Source organism: Rhinoderma darwinii, chromosome 12, assembly GCF_050947455.1.
Source record: "Rhinoderma darwinii isolate aRhiDar2 chromosome 12, aRhiDar2.hap1, whole genome shotgun sequence".
Taxonomy (NCBI): domain Eukaryota; kingdom Metazoa; phylum Chordata; class Amphibia; order Anura; family Rhinodermatidae; genus Rhinoderma; species Rhinoderma darwinii.
Genome location: NC_134698.1, coordinates 3,994,037 through 4,006,584, shown reverse-complemented (window position 1 = coordinate 4,006,584; position 12,548 = coordinate 3,994,037). Strand labels below are relative to the sequence as shown.

Genomic DNA, 12,548 nt, shown 5'->3' with positions numbered 1-12,548 from the left:
AGGAAGGGGTTAAACCGTGATCTGTGAAGTTATGTGGAATATCACGTGATCTGTCAGCCGCTGTGAATCGGATCATGGGGTCTAGTGTTTACCACATGACCGTTTCCGGAGCTGCTGATTGGCCGGGGGGGGATCAGTTGATAAAACGGGACTTCACAAGAACCTTAAAGAGGCTCTGTCACCAGATTTTGCAGCCCCTATCTGCTATCGCAGCAGATCGGCGCTGCAATGTAGATTACAGTAACGTTTTTATTTTAAAAAAACGAGCATTTTTGGCCAAGTTATGACCATTTTTGTAGTTATGCAAATGAGGCTTGCAAAAGTCCAAGTGGGCGTGTTTAAAAGTAAAAGTACAAGTGGGCGTGTATTATGTGCGTACATCGGGGCGTGTTTACTACTTTTCCTAGCTGGGCGTTCTGATGAGAAGTAACATCCTCTTCTCTTCAGAACGCCCAGCTTGTGACAGTGCAGATCTGTGACGTCACTCACAGGTCCTGCATCGTGACGGCCACATCGGCACCAGAGGCTACAGTTGATTCTGCAGCAGCATCAGCGTTTGCAGGTAAGTCGATCTGGATGTTACTTCTCTTCAGAACGCCCAGCTAGTAAAAGTAGTAAACACGCCCCGATGTACGCACATAATACACGCCCACTTGTACTTTTACTTTTAAACACGCCCACTTGGACTTTTGCAAGCCTCATTTGCATAACTACAAAAATGGTCATAACTTGGCCAAAAATGCTCGTTTTTTTAAAATAAAAACGTTACTGTAATCTACATTGCAGCGCCGATCTGCTGCGATAGCAGATAGGGGCTGCAAAATCTGGTGACAGAGCCTCTTTAAGGAGCTTTATTTTATTTCTTTTTTCCCTCCCGTTCGTCCTCTGATGTCCTGAGACAATAATACATGGGGATGTGGGTCGTTTCTGCCGTTTTACAATCTCTTTGATCTCCTAACAGCTAAAGGAGCAATGGCGGCCGACATCGATGTGGAGACGGTGGGAGGAGAAGGCTGGGGAGAAGATGCAGAGCTTGCCCTGGATGAAGGTGAGAAAGACCCCCCCCATATGATTAAAAGTTATGTAGGGTATATGCACATCAAGGGGGGAGGGGTCCGCTGCTGGGACTCTGTAAGAGCCGCTCCCTTTCAGGCGGACTCTTGCCGTTTCATGCATGGACATTTATGGCTGCCTGAGACGCCCCCTCTAACGCTCTGCCCCCTCTAACGCTCTGCCCCCTCTAACGCTCTGCCCCCTCTAACGCTCTGCCCCCTCTAACGCTCTGCCCCCTCTAACGCTCTGCCCCCTCTAACGCTCTGCCCCCTCTAACGCTCTGCCCCCTCTAACGCTCTGCCCCCTCTAACGCTCTGCCCCCTCTAACGCTCTGCCCCCTCTAACGCTCTGCCCCCTCTAACGCTCTGCCCCCTCTAACGCTCTGCCCCCTCTAACGCTCTGCCCCCTCTAACGCTCTGCCCCCTCTAACGCTCTGCCCCCTCTAACGCTCTGCCCCCTCTAACGCTCTGCCCCCTCTAACGCTCTGCCCCCTCTAACGCTCTGCCCCCTCTAACGCTCTGCCCCCTCTAACGCTCTGCCCCCTCTAACGCTCTGCCCCCTCTAACGCTCTGCCCCCTCTAACGCTCTGCCCCCTCTAACGCTCTGCCCCCTCTAACGCTCTGCCCCCTCTAACGCTCTGCCCCCTCCTTTCAGATGGCTTTGTGGATGCCGGTGAAACATTCGGAGACGAGGCCCCTGGAAAGGGCCAGGAAGAAGGCGGTGGGTGGGATGTGGAAGAAGACCTGGAGCTGCCCCCTGAGCTGGTGAGTAGTCCTGGTTCCTGGACGGTGATCAGAGGTTTCATCTTTATTTATTTTGGGCGTCTCCCTATTTGGGCTTTGTGTTCTCAGGACGTCCCCGCCGGTTCCTCTGGCTCCGGAGAAGACGGGTTCTTTGTACCACCCACCAAGGGCAATAGTCCTGCTCAGGTAAGACGTTCCCCTCCCTGTGGGGTCTTCTCTACGTAACGTCCTATACACAACCGTACGTTGGCCGCTTTCCACCAGCGATGTGATCTCTGATGACCGCTTTGGTACATGTTAGAAAAACATGGCGGCTTTTTTTTCTCCAGCGCCACCTCGATCTGCAGGTTGTGTGTGGTATTACAGCTCAGCTCAGTCCCATTTACTTCAATGGCGTCCAGCTGCAGTACCAAACACAACCCATGGACAGGTGTGGCGCTGTTTGTGAGAGAATATTAGCCGTGTGTGTTTAACCCTTTTTTCACCTTCCGTATGCTTGGGCATCGAATCCGGACCGCAAAAACTCAGGACGAGTCGTTTTACAGTCCGGATTTGCGGCTTCGCGAAACTGGCAACGGAACCGGGCTTTTGCGGCCCGCAAAACCACTGCGGACGTGTGCCTGCGGCCTTCAGCTTATTGGTTCGGGTGCCAGCGATGGTCCGGTGACCCCTCTCTCCTTTTTCTCCTGCAGACTTGGTGCAACAACTCTCAGCTGCCGGTGGATCACATTCTGGCGGGATCTTTTGAGACCGCGATGCGGGTAAGTTCAGGATTAGCCGGGTATTGCCCTCTGGGTGCGGGCGCATCTCACATGGGTGCAGCGCCAGTTGAATGGCGGTCACATATGCCAAACCAAATGTGTCTCCAATCCTCCTCTCTCCTCAGCTTCTCCATGACCAGGTGGGGGTGGTGAACTTTGCAGCTTACAAGCTTCATTTCCTGCACACCTTCTCCAGGGGGCGCAGCACTTACCTGGCGCTGCCAGGGCTGCCGGCGATGTACGGTTATCCCCAACGGAACTGGTAAGGATTCGTTATTTGATTTATTTTGGGTTGGAGCGCAGTTTTTTTTTTTCTGATGCAATTCTCCTGTGTTTCTATAGAATTACCTACGATTCCACCACTAGAGGGCGCTCACTAGTACGGAACTGTATAGCGCCCATTGAACGCCCTCAGGCGCTTAACCCTTTCCCGTCGCTGATCTGTCGGGAAAGGGTCTTTAAATATGGCGCCCGCTCAGAAGCGGAGCGGGCGCCATGGCCGCCGGGTCCCTGCTGTGTTACACAGCAGGGACCCAGCGGCTTGCGATCAGAAACATTTCTGATTACAAGCCTTTAACCCCTCAAATGCCGGTGTCAGATGTAAATACCGGCATCTGAGGGGTTTTTACTGCCCCTTTCACTTCGGCGCCGGTCACCGGCGAGACCACGGGCAGCCGGCGTATTCCTGTAGCAGCTGGGAGAAGATTGCTGCCGGTGGCAGGTCTCAATAGCAATTCACTGGTTTAGCCATAGACTGCAATACTGCGATCTAATGATCGCAGGTTCAAGCCCCCTAGAGGCGGCTATAGAAATGCAAAAAAAAAGTTTTGGAAAAATTATATATAAAAATTCAAATCACCCCCCTTTTCCCAGATCACATATAAAAATAAACAAACGCATTAGGTTTCCCCGCGTCCGAAAATGCCCGAAATATAAAAATATTTATTCAATACGGTGAAGCGCAAATTGTTTCTTTCAAACTTTTTTTTAAAGGTAGGAAAACGATATATATTTGGTATCACCGCGATCGTCCTGACCCGCGGAATAAAGATAACGTCTCATTTTCACCGTACAGTGAACACCGTAAAAAAGAAACCCATAAGAAAATGGCGGAACCGCTGTTTTTTTTTTCCAATTCCAGCTTCCCAGTAAATCGCACGTGATATTAAATAGTCCCATTAGAGAGTACAACCCGTCCCGTAATAATGGCGCCCTCGTGTGGCCGCGTCAACGAAAAAAGTTATGCCCTTAAAAACGGAAATGAGTCCGGTCCTGAAAGGGTTAATGCAGGACTCCCCTGCCGCAAGAAGCCGTCCATCGATCTGACTAGCAGTCCCTCGGTTAGGGGACCCCCTCTACTTCTGGGGTCTTTTAATTCTGATTTCATTTGGTCCCACCGTTCACATCGTCTTCTCTCTATGGAGTGAACAGCAGCCTGACACCTGGGGCGCCGCTTATCTCCGGACAGAACACATTAGGATTTGCTGAAACGACCCTGCACGGGTGGCGCTGTCGTTCTTGGTTTACCCGGTTTTTTTTTGGGCTGATCACTTAGTCTGCGGTTTTCTCACCGTGGCTTGCAGGAAGGACACCGGAGTGAAGAGCGGACTCCCGGCCGTCGGCATGAAGCTCAGCGACCTGATCCAGCGGCTGCAGCTCTGCTACCAGTTGACCACAGTCGGCAAGTTTGAAGAAGCGGTGGAGAAATTCCGCCTGATCCTCCTGTGCGTTCCTCTTCTGGTCGTGGACAACAAGCAGGAGATCGCGGAGGTGCGGGGTCCTTCATTCCGCCGTCGTATTTGGGGGGGGGGGTGTTTATAAATGACGTGAGCCTGAATGAATGTTGTATGTTCCGCCATCGCAGGCCCAGCAGCTGATCACGATCTGCAGGGAGTATATAGTGGGATTGGCCATGGAAATAGAGCGGAAGAAGCTTCCTAAGGACACGCTGGATCAGCAGAAGCGCATCTGTGAGGTGAGGCGGAACAGAACGTGTACCCGTCCATTATAACCTATTACAGTGTGTGTGGGGGAGGGGGACGTAGAGATGGGCAAGGTTTGGTATCCGTATAGACTCTGGGTCTCTCCTTAACAGCAGGGTTGTCTACATCCTCGAAGCATTAGCCCTATTAGAGGGGGTATGGATGTAAAATAGGGGGTTCCATACTTGCCCATTACCTATGGCGGATCGATTCTACAAAGAGCAGCGCCCGTTGGCTCACCCGCGCGCACGGACCTCCCGTTAATTTCAGTCGGCAGCCGATAATGGTGGCAATCTTACAAATCGTCTTATTATTGAGGACAGAGTCTAGCATATAAATATTTGTACTGAGCATGAGGTACCACCAGGGGGCAGTGTTATATATTTTTTTTTATCCTTTTTGAGCTTTGTACCGTTTTTTTTTTTCCGCAGATGGCGGCTTACTTCACCCACTCCAGCCTGCAGCCGGTCCACATGATCTTGGTCCTGAGAACAGCGGTGAACCTCTTCTTCAAGCTGAAGAACTTCAAGACGGCGGCAACGTTCGCCAGGCGACTACTGGAATTAGGACCCAAACCTGAAGTGGGGCAGCAGGTCAGTCACCGCGCTGGAATATTATTTCTAGAACAGATAAGAGGCATCGAGCTTTCCGGAGACTTCTTAGAAGGTTTCCTCTCCATCTTCACGCGAATACCACTGCCATGAAGGGGGCACTTGTCTGCAGCAATGTGTTTAGGTCGGTGGCACGTGTCACATCCACATGAATGTCAGGTCCCAAGTTATCCCTGCAGAACAAGAACATTGTCTAGATCATCACACTGCCCCCGCCAGCTTGTCTTCTTCCCATAATGCATCCTGGTGCCATCTCTTCCCCAGGTAAGCGACGCACCCGCACCCGGCCGTACACCCCGCGGGGCCGCGAACACCCCGCCACATAGACCTCACAATCTGGTCCTTGTCACAGTCCCTCAGATCCTGACACTTCTCCATTTTTCCGGCTTCCAACGTAAACTTCAAGAACTGACTGATCACTCGCTGCCTAATATACCCCCCCCCCCCCCCCTTGTCAGGCGCCATTGTAACCAGATCATCAATGTCACTTCACCTGTTGCTGGTTTTAATGTTCTGGATGAGCGGTGGATGTACACGATCAAACGGGAGGAGGGCTGATCAAACCGGAGTACCACCCTGAAAGAAAACCCATACAAATTACCCTTACACACCCCGAACTCCTTCATAAACCCAATCCGGCTATGCTGGGGATCTCGGGGTGCCCTATTTCGATGGCTGATTTTGACCTTTTCTCTCTCTACTGATTTACGACACAGACCTGTAGCCTTATTTTGTGTTTGTTTTTTTTTATTACAAAAATTTTGGTAAAATTTGGTGAAAGATAAAAAAGCATCAACTAATATCTCCTCTTCAGACCCGCAAGATACTGGCTGCATGTGAGAAAAACCTCACCGACACCTATCAGCTCAACTATGACATGCACAACCCCTTCGACATCTGTGCCGCGTCTTACCGGCCAATATACAGGGGGAAACCGGTGGAAAAATGTCCTCTCAGTGGCGCTTGCTACAGCCCGGAGTATAAAGGACAGATCTGCAGGGTCACCACGGTATGTATAGGGGGTCTTCTATCTTGGGAGGATCACTAAAATCAAATGCCAGCCATTTCTATTCTCGTTGACTTTATCTGGATTCTTCTCCTTTAAGACTTAACCCCTTAATAGCGAAGGTATTTTAAAAATTAATGACCGAGCTATTTTTTGGTGGGGTAATAGGGAGAGAACGTTTCACCTGCCCATGTGCAGCTGAGTGGCAGCATGTAATGGGGAGGGCTGCACAAACCCTGGGGCGCTTTACATTTTTTTTTCTACCCTCCCCCGTTATTTAGATATCGGTGCCGTTATATTTGGCGCCCGATATTTAAATAACCCCCTGAACTGTAAATGGCAAGGGGGCGTGTAACATCGCTGTGACACTGTCCAATCAGCTACGGACAGTGTCACAGCAGGAGCTGGGGAGAGGAGAGCGTGCGCGCGCGCAGCCCGGAGCTGTGTGAGCATGCGTGCTCTCGCTCTTTTTAGCTCTCGGCAGACAAGTTGAACAAGACTGGGTGATCTCTCACGAGAGATCACACCGTCTTGTCTGCAGAGAGCTGAAGAGTGAGTGAGTGAGCGCGCGCACCTGCATGCGTGCATGGCTCGGATGCCGCTGCCGAATATACTCCCGCTACCATGAAACAGAAGAATTTACTTCTCCTCCTCTTCTGTTCCGTGTTGGCGGCGGAGCTGCGCTTACGCACGCGCGCACACGCTCACACGCTCACACGCTCTCCTCTCTCCAGCTCTTGCTGTGACACTGTCCGTAGCTGTCTATATTATACTGTATAATACACTGCAATACTTCTGTATTGCAGTGTATTATTGCCTGTCCGTGTAAAACGGACAGGCATATGCTAGGCCATGCCTTTTAGTCCCCCGGCTGCCATTAAAAGCCACCAGCACCCTGCGATTGTATCACGGCTTACAGCTGGTGTGAGAATGGGAGCCCCCTCCGCCTAAAGCCACTCAGATGCTCGCTATTAAGCGCCGCATCTGAAGGGTTAAACATGATCGGAGACCCCTGATAGGGGTCTCCGATTGAAGCCCGAGGCTGTCAGCAACACCCCGGGCTCCAGGATCACCCCGCCCGATGCGGGAAAACTTCTTCTGAAGCGCCGACGTGAAAAGGCTATACTGCGGCCGTTAAGGGGTTAAAACCTTAATTCTTTCACTTTCATTATCTTCATAGGTGACGGAGATTGGAAAAGATGTGATCGGCTTGAGGATCAGCCCTCTACAGTTCCGTTAGGACCTCACGTTCATTAAATTAGCCTTTATTTTTTTTTCTCTTTGTCCACCCCGATTATATGTAGCCTGTGCCGCTAACACCTCCTCTGTCCCCTACGCTTGTAAGTCGACACGGTGGCCGCCCTATACTAACTTTGTATTTCAGTAAATCATCGTCCTTTCCATATGTGAAATAAAAATTACCAATCGGAAACTACTTTTTTTTTTTTTCTGTTTTTGGCTGAATTCGACCATCGTTAGACAATGTATAAGTAAAGTCAATGCACAGCACAACTTCTGGGGTCCCACAACAAAAGCTAAATCTTGGAGACACGCAGTTTTCTTCTTTTTTTTTCACTAGTATTTCATAGTTCTGTGTCAAGACTGCAGCTCTCTCTTCCCCTCTCTCAGCAGGAACTCCCAGCAAACTATTTACACCAAGCCAAATAGCTGTATGTTACTGAATGCTTCACGAACAATGAGAAACCTTTCTCCGCGAGGGTTTGTCATTGAGTTGGAAGCTAAAAATGCTGTCAATATCGATGTCACATGACAGAACACATGGTTAAAGACGCATCTTCTATTCTTCGTGTATGTATAGGGCTGTACCTTGGACCAATAGCGGCCTCCTTGACTTGTACGTGACCAAATGTTCATGTAGGGAATAAAGTTTGATGAAATATATTGTGGTGGGGTTTGTATTGTTTTTGAGTTATTTTACTAGGGGATCTAAACTTCCGGACAGAATTGACCTACAAGGTTTGGCGGGTTTAGGGATTACCGCTGCGGACTGTAGAGTTTTACCCAGAGTCCATTGTGATATGGGAGGGCGGGGCTAAGCCATCCCGACTTTCCATATGTGATGACGAGTCGCTAGTCTGGAATCGTAACGCAGCCGCATTCCAGTACGTAGAGCTGGGCTACAATTTCAACTCGGCCTTAGGTCGGGGCCGCTTCTGTTTTGAGTAAAAGCCTAAGCCGTTGCTGCGCTTTACTTAGGCATGGGTGGGGCTACAATGGACGGCTCCTCCCACTAATCGGACATTATAGCTGCATCTAATCAATAAGGCTGTGAATGGTGGGAAACCCGTAAAAAGTACTGGATAAACAGCTTTCCCCCGTATAACGCGGCGTTCCCCTTTAACTTTTAAGGCAGTGCTTGACCCACTAGATTATGGGAAATGCTGGACTATTGGAAGTTTGGATACTTGCTAAAGCCCGCACTATAGCACTGCAGCGGTTGGCAAACTACAACTCCCAGCATGCCCTGAGGGCTGCATGCTGGGAGCTCTGCGACATCTAGAGAGCCAAAGGCTGAGGGCCACTAGTCTACACGTCACCGCTGATCCTCCAGTGCCACATAGCCGAAGGTAATTTCCTACTAATCTAGCGTGGGATTAATTGTTGGTACATGCCGGATTAGTGGGATTTCTGGATTTGGAAAAAATAAAGTCCTTGACTCTTCTTTTAATAACCGCTGTGTTTTCGGCTGATAACAGACGGCAGTAATACGACCGCAATGCCTGGACCTCCGATCCGAGTAATGAACCCAACCTGGGTCACCATACAACCCTTTATTTACCTTTTCGCAGTCTCCACCCCCTGCGCTAGCCATGTTGGAAGCCTTTATAGTGGTCACCCAGCTTTCCCATAACCAGATAGGAGCCAGACTAGAATTGTTGCACAAAGGGATGAGAAAGGTGAGGGATCAGCGGCGCTCCTCCGAGGCTACACGTGAAGTGGTGCCACCCACTGCAGTCCTTCGGTGGTAGAAAAACGCAATAGTATCGGTGCTGAATGACATCCTGCCATCACGACCACCCTTAAAAAATTGGAAAAATTCTCCACACACTCGGATTTCCATGCCTCGAATAGGACCCCAACTCACAGACTACTCAAAATAGAGTGGAAATCAAATCAATAGGCCAGACCTACGTTTAGACCCAACACGCACCCACCGACAGCCCTACAAAAGAAAAGACAAACTGCCCCCCATGGTAGGGCACCTCCTGCTGCCTTCCAATCTGATAAGACCCCCAGATCAGAATAGCAAATATCCTCCCAGACGGCCTATGGGAAGAACCTTTCTCCATAGTCATTACCCAACTGTGACCCCCTGTAGAGACCCCATCATACAAACCTTCACCCTGTATATCCACCAATGTCCCAAACCATCATCTAGGGACCAGCACCGCTATATTCCCCATTGTACACAACCCCGTGAGCAGTTCCACCCAGCTAGGGAATTCATCCCCCTTATCCATTGAGCCGATGGACGTCAGACCACCGGACGTTTCAGATCCCTCACCCGACCTCTCTACAAGGGATTGTGTTGCGGGGGGGGGGGGGGGGGGCGCTATGAGCTGTTAGAGGGGGTCGCCCCCCTCTAACGATTTAAATGCTGCGGTCGCTGTTGATCCCGCTCGATTAACTCGTTAAATGCCACGGTCAACAGCAACCCCCTCTAACAGCTCATAGCGCCGCGCCGCCCCCCCCCCCCCCCCCCTGCAACACAATCCCTTGGTGGTGATGGTTGCTATGGCTGCCTGGGGGCATAATGAAGTCCCCCAGGTCCGCCATCTTTGTGCACCTATTAAGCGCTGCCTCCGGCCTGTCAGAGTCACGATATACTGCAGTACATTAGTATTGCAGTATATCGTGCAGGCGATCTAACGATCGCTGGTTGAAGTCCCCTAGGGGGACTAATAAAAAAAAAAGTAAAAAGGAGTTAAATAAAGTTGGTTTTTTTTTGTGTGTAAAAAAAAAATTTAAAGTTCAAAAAACCCCCCTTTTCCCATTTCCCCCTAGAGCATAGTAAAAAAAATAAATAAACATAATTGGTATCGCCGCGTCCGTAAAAGTCTGAACTATTACAATATATTATTATTTAACCCGCACGGTGAACGCCGTAAAAAAAAAAAAATTATAAACGCCAGAATGTCTATTTTTGGTCACCTGATCTCCCACAAAAAATGAAATAAAGAGTGATCAAACCGTCGCATTTACACCAAAATGGTATCATTAAAAACGACAGCTTCTCCCGCAAAAATAAGCCCTCGTACCGCTTAATCGACGGGAAAATAAAAAACGTATGGCTCTCGACACAAAATAAATTTTCTCTTTTACACTTCGGTTTTTACTTGTAAAAGTAGTAAAATATAGAAAAAACGACACATATTTGGTATCGCCGTAATCGTATTGACCCACAGAATCAAGAGAACATGTTGTTTTAATTGCACAGCGAATTCCGTAAAAACGGCGCGCAGAAAACTATGGAGGAATCGCTGTTTTTTCCATTTTCTACCCCACATAGTACATTATATGGCAAAATAAATTGCGCTACATAGAACTACAACTCGTCCCGCAAAAATCAAGCCCTCATAGTACTATATCGACGGAAAAATAAAAAAGTTATGGCTTTTGGAAGGTGGGGAGGAAAAAAAAACAAAATTAAAATCTGGGAAGGGGTTAAAGAAGCCCAACTCCCATTTTTTTTTTTATCACTTCCCAAAAATACATAAGAATGCACAAAATCCGCCAGGACGCCCCATCATATCAGGAATCAACTCCCTCACACTACATAGATCTTCACTTATGTACTCTATCTACCTTCATACCTCAAGGATTCCACCCGGCTTCTCACAGAATTAGATCCACTCGACATACCCTGCAATTGTAAAATGACTCATCCTGGATGTCCCATCATCAGTTCATTACTGAACCCATCAATTTCATTTTAACACACAATTTTTTTTTCTCTTTCAACTAGAAAATATATAAACAGATACGGGGTACTGCAATGGGGTCTACTTGAGTCCCTATACATTCATTCTAAAAAGATCCAACAACAGAATATATATTTTTTTTATAGAAGATTTATAGATGATCTTTTCATCCTATGGGATGGGACAGAAAAAGAAGCTGCAGATTTTGTACGATCACTTCATACCAATGATTGGGGGTCTCGTTTTCCCCATGAACTTCCCACACAATAAAATTGACTTTTTGGACCTAACCATTAATATCAACCAGCATCACCACCTTGACACATTTTAAAGATGTGGACACCAATAGTTACATTGAATTTTCTAGTGCCCATTTTGAACCGCGGCCCAAGTAGATCCGCCATAAGAAGCATTCTTTTATTTATAAATACATGTGTTTTTACCTTTATACCCATGTGTAATCCGAAATAAATATTGACCGAATGAAACTTTGGTAGACAATCCGACCCAGTATAACTCTAGAATTGTATCCAAAGAGTTGGAAATATTCCTATGACCAATTGTATCTTAATGTGGGTGACATGTATTGTTTTATATAAACTTGGTGTTAATTCTAAGCCATATGGAGGGTCTCATCCCCGCAACGGCTCTTTGTGATTTTAAACGTGAGAAATGTGCACCGGTTCTTTCCCGTTTTTTTTACTGCATATATTAGCACCCTACACGCACAAACATTGTAACTGACCTGACGAAGGGACCAGTCCGGTCCAGAAACGCGTCGCCGTTCAAATAAAAGATCACATTGATCATTTACCTGTGAACTCGTTCCTCGTCCTCCCGAGCCTGGCGCCGTTACCCGATGCTACACGCCTTTTTTCCTGTTGATTTATTCTCCGGAATAGAATTGTGACCTGAAGAGACCCACTCTAAGACCAATGTGTAATGGGATATTAATATAATGGGGATATGCACTTTTAAAGGGGAACTCCGCATTTATTTATTTTTTGGTGTCCAGGAGTTCAATGTTTATCATGGCTGCCACATAAACCCAAAGATAATCCGGTGAGATGAAGTATTTTCCCTAGTGTTACCCTTTACAGTATTAGGTAGAGCCCTGCTCTCCCAAGAATTCAGCCTTTCTGTGTGAAGTTGTCACAGCCCCGCCCCCTTACTGGCACCACTGAATTTCAGCATTCCTGGAGGAGCAGACTCCACCGACGCCGTCTCCTGGCATGTCTCTATATCTCAGGCTTAATTATTAAGTTTCACTTGCCGGGAAGGGGTTAAAGGTGTGTAACGTTCAAGAACTGAAAGAGAAAGTAATTCTTCAATTGGATATTGACGAACAAACTTCAACAAGAAGAGACGCAAGTGCAACCCAACTTTACTGTGAGTATATAGATGTGTGTGTGTGTGTGTGTGTGTGTGTGTGTGTGTGTGTGTGTGTGG

The 12,548-nt window shown here is 48.2% G+C and overlaps 2 protein-coding genes across 3 annotated transcripts in view; both read left to right on the top strand.

Moving 5' to 3' along the window:
- Positions 1-8,058, top strand: part of COPA (coat protein complex I subunit alpha) — a 33,112-nt gene extending 25,054 nt beyond the window's left edge. For both annotated transcript variants that reach the window (XM_075844007.1, XM_075844008.1), the window contains 10 exons: positions 962-1,048; positions 1,708-1,817; positions 1,905-1,982; positions 2,489-2,557; positions 2,683-2,819; positions 4,141-4,327; positions 4,422-4,532; positions 4,971-5,132; positions 5,965-6,159; positions 7,337-8,058. In XM_075844007.1, the coding sequence (XP_075700122.1) occupies positions 962-1,048; positions 1,708-1,817; positions 1,905-1,982; positions 2,489-2,557; positions 2,683-2,819; positions 4,141-4,327; positions 4,422-4,532; positions 4,971-5,132; positions 5,965-6,159; positions 7,337-7,396 (1,196 nt within the window). In that variant the 3' untranslated portion in view covers positions 7,397-8,058. The remainder of the gene's footprint in view (positions 1-961; positions 1,049-1,707; positions 1,818-1,904; positions 1,983-2,488; positions 2,558-2,682; positions 2,820-4,140; positions 4,328-4,421; positions 4,533-4,970; positions 5,133-5,964; positions 6,160-7,336) is intronic.
- A 4,264-nt stretch (positions 8,059-12,322) lies between these two features.
- Positions 12,323-12,548, top strand: part of LOC142665314 (uncharacterized) — a 17,000-nt gene continuing 16,774 nt past the window's right edge. The window contains exon 1 of the mRNA XM_075844989.1: positions 12,323-12,488. The gene's annotated coding sequence lies outside the window, so the exon portion shown is untranslated. The remainder of the gene's footprint in view (positions 12,489-12,548) is intronic.